Source organism: Doryrhamphus excisus, chromosome 1 (genome assembly GCF_030265055.1).
Source record: "Doryrhamphus excisus isolate RoL2022-K1 chromosome 1, RoL_Dexc_1.0, whole genome shotgun sequence".
NCBI classification, from domain to species: domain Eukaryota; kingdom Metazoa; phylum Chordata; class Actinopteri; order Syngnathiformes; family Syngnathidae; genus Doryrhamphus; species Doryrhamphus excisus.
In genome coordinates, this window is record NC_080466.1 from 34,654,465 (window position 1) to 34,672,123 (window position 17,659).

The 17,659-nt window shown below is 42.0% G+C and overlaps 1 protein-coding gene across 1 annotated transcript in view; it reads right to left on the reverse strand.

The window, feature by feature from the left end:
- atp1a2a (ATPase Na+/K+ transporting subunit alpha 2a) overlaps nucleotides 1-13,706 on the reverse strand; it is a 56,202-nt gene extending 42,496 nt beyond the window's left edge. The window contains exons 1-9 of the mRNA XM_058067209.1: nucleotides 13,491-13,706; nucleotides 12,714-12,788; nucleotides 9,760-9,819; nucleotides 9,050-9,253; nucleotides 5,237-5,350; nucleotides 5,029-5,163; nucleotides 3,326-3,443; nucleotides 2,920-3,188; nucleotides 869-1,067 (exon numbers count right to left, since the gene is read on the reverse strand). Of these exons, the coding sequence (XP_057923192.1) occupies nucleotides 869-1,067; nucleotides 2,920-3,188; nucleotides 3,326-3,443; nucleotides 5,029-5,163; nucleotides 5,237-5,350; nucleotides 9,050-9,253; nucleotides 9,760-9,819; nucleotides 12,714-12,788; nucleotides 13,491-13,502 (1,186 nt within the window). The 5' untranslated portion in view covers nucleotides 13,503-13,706. The remainder of the gene's footprint in view (nucleotides 1-868; nucleotides 1,068-2,919; nucleotides 3,189-3,325; nucleotides 3,444-5,028; nucleotides 5,164-5,236; nucleotides 5,351-9,049; nucleotides 9,254-9,759; nucleotides 9,820-12,713; nucleotides 12,789-13,490) is intronic.
- Between the last annotated feature and the right edge of the window lie 3,953 nt (nucleotides 13,707-17,659).

The window sequence follows — 17,659 nt, forward strand, 5'->3', positions numbered from 1 at the left end:
GAATCAGGATGTAGCTATTAATAATAATTGTCTCCATTCATTGACATGTTAAAGACATTAAAGAGTGTTGCAGTAAAATAACATTGGAGCAACTGGTTTAATGTTTTAGACACAATAATGGCTTTTTAACTAATTTGCTATGTTATTATCAGTTTTTTTCTCCCAAGGACATATTTATACATCTCAAATTTGCATGAGACACAAATAGTTGATAATGCAACTCTACAATAGAAGACAGCATGTGTGATACAGTTGGAAGCCGAAAAAACTACCACCAGGTGGCAGTAATGCCTTTCTCCCATTTAAATAGATACAGCACAGCAACCAGGAAGTGAAAAGGCACGTCTCCGTGTTCCGTGAATTAGGTTACGCATTGAAGGGAAATTTTTACGCGTTGACACGTGTGCACACACACAGTTAGGTTGTGAATGTAAAAATTGTGTGAAGTCAGCAAAGACAGGGTTGCAGTAGCGTGACAAGCTACTACAAACAATGCAACGACAAACTAATAGAATGCACTAAATAGAAGGAAAACTCCTAATAGCAACATCTGTGACAGGAAAAACTAGGAAAATAAGAGCCTAACAACAGGAACTAAGGTATAAAAAAATAACATAAATGAGCTGGCACACACACACAGGGCGTGACAGGAATACAAGAATAGTAAAAAAGAGGAATAATGGACTAGGAAGTAGAATAGAGGGATTGTGGAATTTTGTGAAGGTGGTGCATTCACGCCTGCTGCTCGATGAATGCATGTGTGCTCTGCAGCTTTAGTGAATGCTCAGCAGATGAATTCGGGCAGGTGGTTCCAACCTCTCCACCTCCTTGCAGCAACGCCCCCCTACCCCCCCTCCCTGCATCTCACCGCTCTGGTCCTCGGTGGTGTCAGCCTCGTGGATCTGGTTGTCAAACCACATGTGGGCCACGGTCATGCGGTTCTGGGTCAGCGTGCCCGTCTTGTCTGAACAGATGGTGGAGGTGGAGCCCAGCGTCTCCACAGCCTCCAGGTTCTTCACCAGGCAGTTCTTCTTGGCCATTCGCTTGGCCGTCAGCGTCAAACACACCTGGATGTTTTTATTGCACATTTAAATGATCTCACAACAGGCAAAATTATTACATAATAATGATCATCATAATAATAACAACACAGGCTACTGTTACGATCATAATCCAGCTGAAACTTGACTGAAGCCCCAACGTCACTTCCTGTCCACACAGCTTATGTATTGCTTATGCCTTAAATGGCTAATTTCCTTTAATTATATCAACTATATTTGGTGGTAAAAGTGACTTTAGGAGTGTTAATTCATGTCTAGAGAGGGCTCTAATACAGTGTAAAAAACTGAATTAGAAAAATGCCCTTCATCGTGCCATGTCTGTCGAGCTGACAAAATGAGCTAAAATGCTAATAGCTTTATAGCATCATAAGTGCCAAGACTGTCCTTAAGCATTCCTAAATCATGTCATGTGTGTATAGGCCTTGAAACAGGAGTAAAAAAGCCAAAATGCTAATATATTAACAATTAGCATAGTAGCACCTAGCAAGATAGCAGTAAATGGCTAAGTGCCTAGGCAATTCCATAGTGTCCATACATCATGCCATGTGTGTATTTTCATTTAGACATGCATTAAAAAGTAAAAATGCTAACATCCTAACAGTTAACATGGTAGCATCGAGCAAGAAAGCACCGAGTCCCAAAAGTGTTAAGGCAGTCACATAGTGTCCCTACATCATGCCATGTGTGTATTTGCCTTTAGACATAAGTAAATTAGCTAAAATGCTAACATGATAACGGTTATCAGGCTAGCATCTAGCAAGAGAGCCTCAGGTACCGTAAGTGCCAAGGCTGTCCTATAACCTCCCTGCATGATGCCATGTGTGTATTTGCCTTTAGACATAGTAAATTAGCTAAAATACTAACATGCTAACGGTCATCATGCTAGCATCTAGCAAGAGAGCCTCAGGTACCGTAAGTGCCAAGGCTGTCCTATAACCTCCCTGCATGATGCCATGTGTGTATTTGCCTTTAGACATGAGTAAATTAGCTAAAATGCTAACATGCTAGCAATTAGCATGCTAGAACCCAACAACATAGCATCAAGTAGTGAAAGTGGCCAGGAACTCCTGTGGCGTCTGCACATGATGTCATGTGTTGTTTTACATTGTCATTCTGTACTAAAGGGCAGAGAGATAGTGAGGAGCGGGTCGATACCATCTACCGATTCCTGACATGATGATAACACAGCTTAATGCTATATCATGGTTTCGATGGAAATGTTGATATTTTGATACTCCAATGATTTGAGGTGACTGCAGTCACTGTGCTTAATTAGAAATATACAACTTTTAAAATCTACCAGATACATGAGATGTTTGGTATCAGCTGTGAAGGGAATCATTGTAATCGCACATGATGACACACAATCGTTTTAAAATGGGAGGGGCTGGGAGAAGGAGGAGGAGCAGGTGGCGGCCATATTGACAATGAATGAGCACAAATCACTGAGAAGGCTGAATGCTTCATGTCGAACAGAAGCTTCTTACGGCCAAACGATTCGAGATATCGACACCATAAGATGACCATGAGTGGCCTGAGGGTTGGGGCTTCGCATAGATCTGCTCGTTTTGTAAATCGGTAGAGAAATGACCGCAAGAGGACGAGTTAAAAATATAGAAAGTTGAGTTGGAGAAAAAAAAGATGGTGTCTTCAACATGGGAGTCAATGGGAAAAATGGTTGACTTTTGTATGCCCATTCATTTGGAGTATTTCGAGTATTTTAACATGGGGGTCATCATTTGAATGAGATAATTTAATTGGGTTTTGCAGCTTCTAAGAGGGGGTGGAGCCTATCCCGGCATAGAAAATATGATGGCATACAGGCCACTTGGAGATAAAGAAGAGCGTCTCAACTCACAGTGACGGTGGCCAGGAGACCTTCAGGCACGTTGGCGACGATGATGCCAATGAGGAAGATGACGGCCTCCAGCCAGGTGTAGCCCAGGATGAGTGACAGGATGAAGAAGCTGACGCCCAGAAACACGGCCACGCCCGTGATGATGTGGATGAAGTGTTCGATTTCGATATTTATGGGCGTGCGGCGGACTTCCAGCTCCGACGCCAGCGTAGCGATGCGGCCCATCACCGTTCGATCCCCCGTGGCGATGACGATGCCGCGAGCCGTGCCTGCGGCCAGTAAGGACGTTGTTAGTTGGTCATCCAGCAACTTGTGATTGGTGGATGTCAGAGAACACTGAAGTGAGAACAAGGCAACAAAAGAGGTGCTAATGGGAGACAATGGCGGCCAGATGTGACCCACCGACCTTCAACACAGTTGGTGGAGAAGAAACAGATGTTTCGCGTCTCCAGGGGATTGTCGTGCGTGAACTCCGGAGAGCGGGTCTGAGGCTCCGATTCTCCGGTCAGAGACGAGTTGTCCACCTTTAAAATGAGATGTTACGTCACAATTAGTCGTTTTGATTTGGGTTTTTAAATGTACTTGTATTCTTCCATGCAACAAGCTTATGGCGGGTTAAAAGTAAAAGAGACTCATACAAAGAAGGTAACTGAACAATAAATCTTTCCAACAGCCAACTTTGGGGGGAAAGACTTTAGAATTTAGTGGTTGCTTCTAGCAGAAAGTCAAGTAATGCTCTCAATATTTCCTATTCCTTTTAAAGACTTCCAAGTGACAAGAAGCATATCAGGTGTGGTGTAGAAGATGTGGGATAAGAAATGACAGGGTGTATGGTAATGGTAATGGTAATGGTTTAATTTCATATGAACATGCATCAGATTACAATTGAGTGCATCACATAATCAGTTCACAGTTCCACATGTCCAAAAGGAGTAGGAAGAAGCAAAGCTTATTAAATCCTACCCCTCCATTTGGTACTTTTACAATCAGTAACTGTTACATTTGTTCACTTCCTACTTTCCTAATAAATTTAAGTAAATTTTTTAAAGATTTTCTTTTTTTTTTTTTTAAAGTAATTTAATTTGTATTTTTTTTTTGTTGTGTCCCGTCCAGCCATTGGGGCAAATAGTATTGTTGGTCTAAATGCCCTTACATGCTAAACAGATTTGCTCTGTGTCAGGAAAGGTGTAAGCTACAACTTCCCTGTACTATGAAATTTTATTTGCGGTTATTTCATGTTTTTGTTATGCGAATTTGGAGCTGCCGGACCGGAGCAAGAAGAAACACAGACAAGAAGAAGAGAAACTGGGTAGCAGTAGAGAGAGAGAGACAAACACAGCAACAACAACAATTCCCATAAATTAAATTAAATAAAAAAATCTATATATATGTATATGTATATATATGTTGTTATTTTGCCGTAAAAATATCTAAATATATATATATTTTTTAATATATATATTTTTTAATATATATATATATTTTTTTATTTATTTTTTTTGTCACGTACCGAAGTACAAGGTGATATCCAATGCCATAATGGGTACCGTAGTAAGTGTCAATATAGTGATATATATAGCACATCATGACTGGTTCAAGACTCTTCATCCTTGTATTTAGCAAACATCAACTGCTTGTATTGTTTCTTGAATTGGCTCATCGTTGTGCATTGTTTGATTTCCTTACTCAATCCATTCCATAGTTTGATTGCACATACTGAAATGCTATGGCTAGCATAACGTAGTCCTAGCATAGAAGTGTTTCAAATGTACTTCTTCCCTGAGATCATATTTCTCCTCTCTTGTAGAGAAGTATTGGATGACATTTTTAGCTAATTGCTTATTTTTAGCCTTATGCATTATTTTAGATGTTTGAAGATGAACTATATCAGCAAGTTGAAGTATCTGTGATTTTAGAAATAAGGAGTTAGTATGTTCTCTGTAGGCGGCATTATGAATTATCCTTACTGACCTTTTTTGCAGTACATTTAACAAGTGAAGATTGCTTTTATAGTTATTACCCCGAAGAATGAGAATAGAGCAGAAAGGAAAAGATCTCCTTCTTAATTAGCTGGGAAGCAATGAAAAGTGTGGAAGAGTGGTTCCTTACCTTACAGCCACTTGAGGAGATGATTCTCAGGTCAGCGGGGATGCGGTCTCCACCTTTGACCTCCACCAAATCCCCCTGCACCACCAGCTCTGCGTTAATCTGCATCTTCTCCCCCTCGCGGATGACCATGGCTTGCTGGGAAAAGAAGACGGGATTAAGTCGAGGGTGGTGAGCAAAGACGAAGATAGAGATTCCCAGCAGTCCTCACCTGAGGGACCATCTTCTTGAAGGAATCCATGATGCGAGAGCTCTTGGCCTCTTGGAAGTAGGAGAAACAGCCGGTGACGATGACCACGGCCGCCAGGACCACACCCAAGTAGAGCTGTTCAAAGTAAGTCCAGTTTTCATGCTTTAGAAATCAATATGTCTTCCTTTGGGGCTGCACGGCGGACGAGTGGTTAGCACGCAGACCTAACAGCTAGGCGACTCGAGTTCAATCCCACCCTCGGCTAGTTCTGTGTGGAGTTTGCATGTTCTCCCCGTGCATGCGTGGGTTTTCTCCGGGTACTCCAGTTTCCTCCCACATTCCAAAAACATGCTAGGTTAATTGGCCACTCCAAATTGTCCGTCAATTTATCTTTTTTTTTTTCGCATACATTTATTTTTGCATCATTTTCTGCATGTACAACTATAAATATTGGGATGTATTGAACAGATTCATTGGATTTATCTTATTTTCCATGGGAACATTTTCTTTGGTTAGAGTTTGTTTTGGTTTGAGTCGGACTTTCTGGTACCGATTAATGACATTAACCAAGGCAACAATGTATTTATTTGTATGAATTTTTTTTAATCAATGACCCATTCTAGGGCTGCACGGCGGTCGAGTGGTTAGCGTGCTGACCTCACAACTAGGAAACCCGAGTTCAATCCCGTGCATGCGTTTTCTCCGGGTACTCCGGTTTCCTCCCACATTCCAAAAACATGCTAGGTTAATTGGCCACTCCAAATTGTCCGTCAATTTATAAAAAAATTTTCGCAGACATTTGTTTTTGCATCATTTTCTTCATTTAAAACTCTAAATATTGGGATGTATGGAACAGATTCATTGGATTTACATACATTACTTTCCATGGAAAAATTTTCTTTGGTTAGAGTTTGATTTGGTTTGAGTCGGACTTTCTGGTACGGATTAATGACACTAACCAAGGCAACACTGTATTTATTCTTTTAAATCAATGACCCACTCTAGGGCTGCATGGCGGTCTAGTGGTTAGTGCACAGACCTCACAGCTAGGAAACCCGAGTTCAATCCCGTGCATGCGTGGGTTTTCTCCGGGCACTCTGGTTTCCTCCCACATTCCAAAAACATGCTAGGTTAATTGGCCACTCCAAATTGTCTATAGGTATGAATGTGAGTGTGAATGGTTGTTTGTCTATATGTGCCCTGTGATTGGCTGGCCACCAGTCCAGGGTGTACCCCGCCTCTCGCTCAAAGACAGCTGGAATAGGCTCCAGCACCCCCGCGACCCTCATGAGGATAAGCGGTAGAAAATGAAACAATGAATGTCTTCCTTTGACAGCTACGCAATTGTGTTAGTTTTACTAGCTGGTTACCATGGCAACCGTGCATCTACGTATACTACCTCCTTTAGAGGTCTATACTATTAAGGGCCCAGCCTGCTCAGCCTTCATGGCACAAAAGCCTTATTGAGAGTGCTGAGACGTGATGCGTGTTTGGGGATCATTTCCTTAAAGTTGGTTGTCCTGCTAGCGTCTTTATTTATCTGTGAACAATGATGACAGCAACTCATACAGTGATTTGTACACATAAATAAAGACATGTTATCAGGTTCAAATCATGTGAAAACCTTCTCCCGCCGCATCCTTCTGTTTGTCTAGAAAGAGTTTCGCCACCCTGATGTAAACGCACATCGTACGTCTTATTAGCGCTTATCGTGAAAATGCTACAAGAGATGTGGTGTGAAGTGGTGTGCGTGTTTTTGTTTTTTTTTTTTATCTCCCAATGCGAGGTGCTGCATTATGCATGCAGAGAGAGCTTCAGGCCCCCTGAATGTGAAGATGCAATCACAAGGGGAGATTAAAGTTATCGCTGGTGTGCATGTGTGCGTCCATCCGGCTCGCCCCACGCTTCCATTACGCAATAGAAGCCTTTAAATGCCGAATAATGACAGCGTAATGACTGGCAGCCATAAAGCGCAGTATGGATGGCTGCCTGGTGCTGAGTGGGAGTGTTTAACCTGGCTAATGCAGCAAAGTAAGCCAGGATTTTTGGTGAGACATCTTGTACTTTGTCATATGATCACCTGCTTGTGTTTTAGAAGTATTACAATACCCAGATTGCACAAAGGTGACGTCCGTACAGCCGAGTGAGGAGCCCAAAACATCTAACATCTCACTTGTTTTTGCTCCACATTTGAGCGAAGAGGCGCTCAAATGCTTGTTTTTCCAAGTTGTGTCATTTCATGGCAACGTGTTGTCAGCGCCAGGCTGCTGAATCAAACCCAGAAACCGCCCGCAACAAGTGAATCTGTTGATGAATTTAAAGCAAGCAGAGGCGAGTTGGCAAGACAAACGTGCCTCCAAAGTTTAGCTTTAGCATCCACTACAGGTAAAATGCTACAGCATGCTTGTATTGTTATTTGAATGGAAAGTGTACATGTTTGAAAGCCTTTAACAGATCTAATGTACGTATCTGCTTGGATTGTAGTAACTTATTTAAAAAGGACTATCACGCCCTCAAAGTATGCCGCTCCTTCCTTTTTGTAAAACTAGTAAAAGTGATGTTAAATGCTAATGTCTCCATATGTCATGTTTTTTAATGCAAAACCGTGCAGGGTAAAAAGCCTTTTACTGCCCTATGAGTGCAATAACAGTCAAAAAAAGGGATTGCATCGTCTCTAATACCCGTTTTTGTAAAACTAAGTAAAAGTGATGTTAAATGTTCAGTTGTCTGTCAATTTGTCTTATTTTTTTGCAGACATTTATTTTTGCATCATTTTCTGCATTCATTCATTTTCTACCGCTTTTCCTCATGAGGGTCGCTGTGTGCTGGAGCCTATCCCAGCTGTCTTCTGGTGACAAACAACCATTCACACTCACATTCATACCTATGGACAATTTGGAGTGGCCAATTAACCTAGCATGTTTTTGGAATGTGGGAGGAAACCGGAGTACCCGGGGAAAACCCACGCATGCACGGGGAGAACATGCAAACTCCACACAGAGATGGCCGAGGGTGGAATTGAACCTCACTCCTCTCCTCGCTGTGAGGTCTGAGTGCTAACCACTAGACCGCCGTGCAGCCTCATTTCCTGCATGTAAAACTATAAATATTAGGATGTATGGAACAGATTCATTGGATTTACATTACTTTCCATGGAATTTTTTTTTTTGGTTAGAGTTTGTTTTGGTTTGAGTCGGACTTTCTGGTACGGATTAATGACTCTAACCAAGGCACCACTGTATTTATTTATTTATTTATTTTTAAATCAATGACCTGCTCTAGGGCTGCACGGCGGTTGAGTGGTTAGTGCGCAGACCTCACAGCTAGGAGACCCGAGTTCAATCCCAACCTCGGCTATCTCTGTGTGGAGTTTGCATGTTGTTTGTCTATACTATGTGCCCTGTGATTGGCTGGCCACCAGTCCAGGGTGTACCCCACCTCTTGCCCGAAGACAGCTGGGATAGGCTCCAGCACCCCACCGCGACCCTTGTGAGGATATGAATGAATGACCCACTCTACCGCAAGTAGTAGAAAATAGGAGATTTGCATACATGCTAACAGGGCAATGGTCTTTCACTTGATAATGCTTTCCCATGTCCGACTGGGGGTTCAGTATCTTGCCCAAGGACACTTCAACATGATCACAGGAGGACGAAGGATCGAAACCGTGCACCTGCCGCCCCATTAGCCTCCCATTACAGCTACGAATACGTCATAAATAAGACATAAAAACGTCCATTTATTCATTCTGCTTACTCTTGTATTCGATGCGGGTGTACCTAATAATGTGAATCATCAGCGTGAGTATGCATGTCTTTGCCTGCGGGTCCTCACATTGTCATTGGGCGGCTCGTCCTCAGTGGCCACCTGGATGCTGTAGGCCAGGAAACAGAGGATGGCGCCGATCCACAGCAGGATGGAGAAGCCGCCAAACAGCTGGCGGCAGAACTTGACCCACTCGGGCGTGGTGGGGGGAGGCGTCAGCGCGTTGGGTCCGTCCCGGGCCAGAACCTCTGCAGCTTTGGTGTTGGTGAGGCCCTGCGAAAGACAAACAAGACCGGGTCCATTTCCACGTGAGTTTGGAAAGCACTTTACCTGCTTTATGACTATCCCTGCCTGGCCTATTTAACAGCCCAACTACCATAAACTGGCTGAATCTTCTCGTCTGCGCCGTAAAACTGCTGCATGTAACTTTATTGAACATTTTGTCCTGATTTTATGCCCAATAAAATCAGCTAGAAAATGTAAATTTGCCGCTGTCACTGCGTGTGTGTGCGTGTCACGCTCTGATTTGCAGACAGTGCTCATGAGGACAGATCGACTGTTTCTGCTTGAGAGTGTCAACACATAAATTGTCTACCTGAGTGTGTGCGCATGCGTGCACGTGCGTGTGCGTGTGTGTGTGAGAGAGAGAATCTCTGCAAGCCGACTGACGTTTTATAGCAACAGCATGAAGAAGCACAATGCAAGAAAAAAAGATGAAGGCTCAAGGTGACACTTTGGCGCACGTGCACATGGGCATGCACGTGGGTCTGCGTGTGTACCTGTGCAGGGTCCAGTCCATAACGCTTCCCAAGATCATCCACTGATATTTTGTGGTCATCCTGCAAGAGAAAGAATGGAATTCATTCAGTCATTCATTCAATTGCGTGAAAATGGTGGACCGCCGACTACTCCATATTTTATAATCTATTGAATATGGTAATGGTAATGGTAATGGTTTAATTTCATTTGAACATGCATCAGATTACAATTGAGTGCATCCCATAATCAGTTCACAGTTCCACATGTCCAAAAGGAGTAGGAAGAAGCAAAGCTTATTAAATCCTACCCCTCCATCTGGTACTTTTACAATCACTAACTGTTACATTTGTTCACTTCCTGCTTTCCAAATATAATAGAATTTTTTTTTTTACTTTTACTTTTTGTCACGTACGAGGTGATATGACCATACAATGACATAATGGGTACCATAGTAATACCATATCGTGATATATTTATTATTATTATTATCCTTGTTGTTGCTCTTCAGCATGAGTATGTAACAGCCTCTACTGGTAGAAGTAGTAAATACAATAGATCACTCTAATACACCACAAGGCAGCAGAACACGATGCACGTTCATTCATTCATTCATTCATTCATTTTCTACCGCTTTTTCCTCACAAGGGTCACGGGGGTGCTGGAGCCTATCCCAGCTGTCTTCGGGCGAGAGGCGGGGTACAGCCTGGACTGGTGGCCAGCCAATCACAGTATTATTATTATTATTATTAATATCATTATGAATATTATTTTTAGTATTATTATTATATTTTTGACACATACATCAACTGCTTGTATTGTTTCTTGAATTAGCTCATCGTTGTGCATTGTTTGAGGTCCTTACTCAATCCATTCCATAGTTTGATTCCACATACTGAAATGCTGTGGCTTTTTAACGTTGTCCTATTCTAAAAAAAACTATTTTCTATACAGTACCTTTATTTTAAATGACAAAAAAGCAACAAAAAGTGTGCTCTTTATTGTATTTTTTAGTTTTTCACAACACTTAATACAACAGCATACTAGGCTGCGTACCCCACTTTGGAGGTATGTGAATAAAAATGAAAAAAATTAGTGTTAATTAAGACTTATAAATACGAGTACGCCTCACGGCGTGAGGAAACCAGAGCACAAAGAAAACAAGTTGTTCATTGCTGTATAGAATGAATTCATTGGATTTACATTATTTTCGATTTTTTGGTTAGAGTTTGTTTTGGTTTGAGTCGGACATTGTGGAATGGATCAATGACGCTAACCAAGGCACCACTGTATTTATTTGTTTTAATTCAATGATCCCCTCTACTGCAAAGTGTAGACATAATTACTCTACAATGAATAAATAAAAGTTCCGCGCTGGATTGCAGTTCAACGGCTTCAGCCGATTTTGTCAAATATTCCGTTGTCTGACACAGTTGACGCTAACTGTCGACCTAGCATATCTTTACATGTGTCATAAATCACGTTTGAGAGACAATGCAAGTCGAAAGTCAGCAAAGGCGATGACAGCCTGACGAAAGTGCGGCACAAGAAGAATCTTCTCCGCATCTCACTCAAGTCAAAGATGGTGACGGGAGAGAAAGCGAGGCCACATTTTGACAGAAGCTCAGAGAGCGTCGGGTACGCTGCTGGTGGCCCACAAATTATTCAGCCGGAGTGCGAGTACAAAGACGCCCTGCCAGAGGGCACATGGGGGGGGGGGGGCGTCGGGGGTGGCTCTCCTTGGAAGCTGTTGGTATTTGCTGAGGGTTCACGTGTGGCCAGCAGTGACTGAAAGTTCTCACCATGATAACTGGCTCAATGCTGAGACGCCACGCTAAAGCTACCAGGAGAAATGCTACACGCTAATCCTATTACGCCGCGTATTAGCTGCGACGTCAGTCAACGGATTCAAACCCGATCAAAGAGGGGAAAAACTCGTGGCTCCATCAGGATGAGTGTGCTGTTACTTTTGGTGGCCAGTGAATGGATCAACATTTGCAATAAAAAGCAGCTGTTGTAATGATGAGATTAGCATCAGCTCCAGACTCCGCCCCTTCTGTCGTCCATTGTCATTGTTCTCTCGTAACACAAAAGTTTAAGCCCTGAATTAAACACATTGAACGTAGCCATGGAACAACGGCATGAACGGAGTGAGCCATTTTTTCAGTCATACTTTCGCTCTGTCTTGTTGGGTTATGTTAAACGTGCAGACCTCACAGCTAGGAGACCAGGGTTCAATTCCACCCTCGGCCATCTCTGTGTGGAGTTTGCACGTTCTCCCCGTGCATGCGTGGGTTTTCTCCGGGTATTCCGGTTTCCTCCCACATTCCAAAAACATGCTAGGTTAATTAGCGACTCCAAATTGTCCATAGGTATGAATGTGAGTGTGAATGGTTGTTTGTCTATATGTGCCCTGTGATTGGCTGGCCACCAGTCCAGGGTGTACCCAGCCTCTCGCCCGAAGACAGCTGGGATAGGCTCCAGCACCCCCACGACCCTCGTGAGAAAAAAGCGGTAGAAAATGAAGGAATGAATGAACGTGCATCGTGTTCTGCTGCCTTGTGGTGTATTAGAGTGATCTATTGTATTTACTACTTCTACCAGTAAAGGCTGTTGCATACTCATGCTGAAGAGCAACAACAAGGATACAAAAATGCTACAGCCAAACAGCACCAGGAGGCTCTCGTCCTAGATTGAATTAACTGTACCTACAAAACCTCCGCTCTCAGCCACTAGGGGGCATATTTGCAGGGTGCCTTGATGATCAACACCTCATTATTGGGGTCACTTTTGTTTGCATCCGTGGGTATTATGGAGTATTCATTAATAAAGTTTTTACAAAATTCAAACAAAAAGCTGATACAAGATCCAGTGGGAACAATGTGGACCGTTTTCATGGCCAAAAAAAGGGTACACGGCTGATCAAAAGTGGGTACAAAAGTAGAATGTGTAGTACACTACAAAGTAAATAACTTACCAAAGCCACCTCCTTCTTCAGCTCATCCAAATCCCGGTCTTTCTTCTTCCTTTTGCCTCCATTCTCTGCACCAAACTGCAATCAGGCGCAAAAGCACATCAGCAGCAGCCGGTTGCCTACAGCCACAGTCGTTAATGCAATGTTTTTTGACCCTGTGCTATTATATATAACAGGATGAGGCAGCAATGCTAACCACTACTCAACTTCCCTGCCCGAGTGAAGAGTTTTCTACTGGACTAAAATCTCAGAAACTGCACAGTAATGCTTTTTAGCACAACTCAAAATTTAGTACACAAACAACACAATAAAGACGTCCACCATTGCTGTCTCCAAGGGTTCCAAACCTTCAACTTGACCCAAGAATGTCACACAAGTCAAAGGAAGTAAAAACCCTCCTCCACACGCCACAACAGCCGCAACAACATGGCCGTCACCTGGCGCTGCCAGTCTGCTTCCCCGGCCAGGCTGAGTGGGCAACAGTAACCGGAAAAGAAGAAGGAAGCAAAGCGGGAACGTGGAGTACAAGCTGTCCCCGTGTCCTCATAAAGCCAAATGGAATGAGGCCCAATGGCGGCCAATTAAACAACAATGGCGTCGTTACACAAATAAACAAGACGGAGGGGGGGGGGGACCACTTTTAGCACTAGCTCGCTTGCTTCCAGTGCAACACTAACAAAAAATGTTTAATTAAAAAAAAAACCATTTGTTGAAATGTCCCCCACCCCCCCATGAAAACAAGTTAACGATTACGAGAAATTAGGACTGAGAAGGTCTTACCCCTCTGCCCATGTTGGACGTCTACCAGCCGGCAGGTTACGATTTGAAGGACAGCACTGAGGGTCCACAGCTGAGACCCCCCCCCAACGAACCACCAACACGTGTGGAAGACACTTGCAGCTTTTTTTAGGCCTGGCAACACATAACAACCCCCACGTATATTAGGGTAATCTGAACCTCAGTAGGAGGGACGGGGGGGTGCAGGGTGGTAGTCACATCCTCAAACCCCCCCCCCCCACACACACACACACACACACACAAATGTACACAGTCCTCAGAGAACAACAGGCAATCAATCAGAGCTGTCAGCAGCACACCTGAAAGCGGTCAGGCGGCGTTACTGTGGCAACAGTCACATGCCCACCTCCACAAAAATCACTAACATTTCTTTAAAATGCGATACGCTAATCCTAATTCAAACAAGGATTCAAACTGGATCAACGGCAACATTTGAGGCATTTGCACATTGTATACAATATGCAAGACATCTATTGCTTTTGAACTATTGTCCTTCTGCGGGAAGTGCCCCCACCCAAAGGGGAGATGATAGACACAAAAGAATATGAAATATGATCTAACCTGGCAGCAAATCTATTAAGAATGCAGACTATTATCCATAATTACTCCTACTTTTCACCTTCTTTATCCATTTCACTGCCATGGGTCTCGAACCTGTTTGACTGCAGCTGAGATTACGTGCTTCACGTGCGGAGCATAAGGCGAGCCACGCAGTGCCACCGTGCTAAAACGACAGATGCCACCCGTGATCCCAGTGATGCATATTTTCACACCTCCAGTTTGTGCATTTTCTATCTGTTACACATACTTTCAATACGACTCAATGAGGCCCCACTCGTGGATCTCCTACGCACCAAACATTCATGTCATACATCAATAAGGACTTCCTGTTGGGTTCTTAAAATGGGGACTGTCAATGTAAGGTGAGTTCAAGTGGTTGTTTTGTTGTTATGTAGGAATTCAGTTGCACAATTGAGGCCTTTCATTTAAGCTTTTGACATTATTGTTTGTAAAGTAATGGTAATGGTAATGGTAATGGTTTAATTTCATTTGAACATGCATCAGATTACAATTGAATGCATCCCATAATCAGTTCAAATCAAAGCTTATTAAATCCTACCCCTCCATCTGGTACTTTTACAATCACTAACTGTTACATTTGTTCACTTCCTGCTTTCCATAATACAGTTTCAGGTTTTGTTTGTTTGTTTGTTTGTTTTTTTAATAATGCACCAAGGTGATATGACCATACAATGACATAATGGGTACCATAGTAACCGTCATTTTGTGATATTTGGGGACTTAAAAGTGAAAGCACATATTGTTCTGCATTTTGTGTCATGTTAATGTGAGCCAAAGAATAAACACAGCATAATCTCTTATTTCCTGTTCAAAAACATTAGCTCTCATCTCAATTTTGCCAGAAAACATCTTGATAATCCCCCAAATCGTTGGGAATATACTGGTGTGAATACTGAAGAGACCAAAGAAGGTTTTTAGGAGTGTGTCCCATTACATCCGGCATAAAAGTAATTCCGCATTTCAGAAAAAGAACATCGTACCAACAGTAAAATATGGTGGTGGTAGTGTGATGGTCTGGGGCCATCAGTTCACAGTTCCACATGTCCAAAAGGAGTAGGAAGAAGCAAAGCTTATTAAATCCTACCCCTCCATCTGGTACTTTTACAATCACTGTTACATTTGTTCACTTCCTGCTTTCCTAATATAGTTTAAGGTTTTTTTTTTAATAATGTACCTCGTATCGAAGTACGAAGTATGATATGAGCATCCAATGCCATAATGGGTACCATAGTAAGTGTCAATATAGTGATATATATAGCACATCATGACTGGTTCAAGACTCTTCATCCTTGTATTTAGCAAACATCAACTGCTTGTATTGTTTCTTGAATTGGCTCATCGTTGTGCATTGTTTGATTTCCTTACTCAATCCATTCCATAGTTTGATTCCACATACTGAAATGCTATGGCTAGCATAACGTAGTCCTAGCATAGAAGTGTTTCAAATGTACTTCTTCCCTGAGATCATATTTCTCCTCTCTTGTAGAGAAGTATTGGATGACATGTTTAGCTAATTGGTTATTTAGCTATATTGGTTAATTGGTTATTATTATAGCCTTATGCATTATTTTAGCTGTTGAACTATATGAACTATATCAGCAAGTTGAAGTATTTGTGATTTTAGAAATAAGGAGTTAGTATTATGAATTATCCTTACTGACCTTTTTTGCAGTACATTTAGCGAGTGAAGATTGCTTTTATAGTTATTAGCCCATATTTCCACACAATAAGTAAGATATGGTAGAACCAAAGAGCAATAAAGAGTGTGGAGTGATTTCTGATTGAGAACACATTTTGCTTTGTTCAATATTGAAATATTTCTGGCCACCTTATGTTGTATATTTGTAATATGAGGTTTCCAGCTCATATTTTCATCTATTGTGATCCCCAGAAATGTATTTTTGTTCACCCTTTCAATGTCCACACTGTCAAAGTGCAAGGTTTAAAATTAAAAGGCACACTATAAACCTTGCAATGCAACCTACATCGGGATTTCCATCGACACTCTGCGGTTGCTATTCTTTCTTTTTTTTTTTTTTTTTTTTACAGCTGCAGCAGTGTTAATGTCCAAGCAAAAGCTGGAGTCATTCTACATTTGATCAAACCTACTCAAGATTTTTGTCAGTTCAAAACTACTAAAACATTTCAAAATGTACTTCATTGTTTTGTGAGTCAGTCCGTTTTCTCCATTGTTGTTTTCTGAAAGGTAATTTTCAGATATCGTCTCTCCTCATTGTGACACCTGTAAAAAGAGAGAATGACATTTAAAAACTTTAACATTTTTAAAGGGGACCAATTATGCTTTTCCCAATTTTCTGACCTATAAATGTAGTTAGAATGTTGTATTCTGGTGTTAAACCATGCCAAAGTTTCAGATAATGACATTTACGCATTTGCAAGTGAGCCCTAAAAGAAGTTTGGGATGGCTCAAAACGCTCGGTTTCAAAAGGCGTAGTTAAAACTGGCCCTTTGTGATGTCACAAAAAAAGCCAGTGTTTATGTCATTGTGTTTATTTTGTGTAAGTCATGGAGCAGAAGCGCTAGCATACAGGGAGCTGGGTTGCTAATAGCCGTTTCCCACCACAATTAGTGGCCATGTTGGACTTTACTGATGCTGTAGAAAATGCTAAAATGCTAAAGCTACTTACCATTGAGAAACGTCTTGAAGTAAGTCCTTCTATGCACTCGGGAGTGTGACCAACCACAGTGGAGTGGGTGTGCCTGGAGGCGGGCCGTGGGTGGGATACATTAAAATAGACCGTTTTGAGGGGAGTACAAAATCCAAGGAAATACAGCTGAATAGGTTCACATTCTGGAAGATCTAGAAAGCTTTGTGGAGCTGCTCTATAGGAGTCTACAACTCAATACAAAGGGCCGAAAAATGAGCATAATAGGTCCCCTTTAAATTTAAATGAATTCATTAATTAAAGAGGTGCTTCTCAATTATTTTTTGGCCTGGTCCCCCTAAGGGACAGACATTTTTTCGTCCCCCCGTGAGAGAAATTGAGAAATACGAGAGAAATTGATACTATCTATTCATTTATCTGTACTATACAGACTGAACTTGAAATTGAAACCAGGAAAATGCTACAAAATGGAGAGCATACAAGCATATTCAGGGGTGTTGAGTACTATAAATTTGTACACACTATTTGAGAAGCACTGAATTAAAGTAATTTAATCTGAAGTAGGCTGCACGATGGTCAAGTGGTGAGCGCGCAGACCTCACAGGTAGGAGATCCGGGTTCAATCCCACCCTCGGCCATCTCTGTGTGGAGTTTGCATGTTCTCCCCGTGAATGCGTGGATTTTCTCCGGGTACTCCGGTTTCCTCCCACATTCCAAAAACATGCTAGGTTAATTGTCCGTCAATTTATCTTTATTTTTTTCGCAGACATTTAATTTTGAATCATTTTCTGCATGTAAAACTATAAATATTGGGATGTATGGAACAGATTCATTGGTTTTACATGACTTTCCAAGGGGAAAATTTTATTTTGTTAGAGTTTGTTTTGGTTTGAGTCGGTCTTTCTGGTACGGATTAATGACACTAACCAAGGCACCACTGTA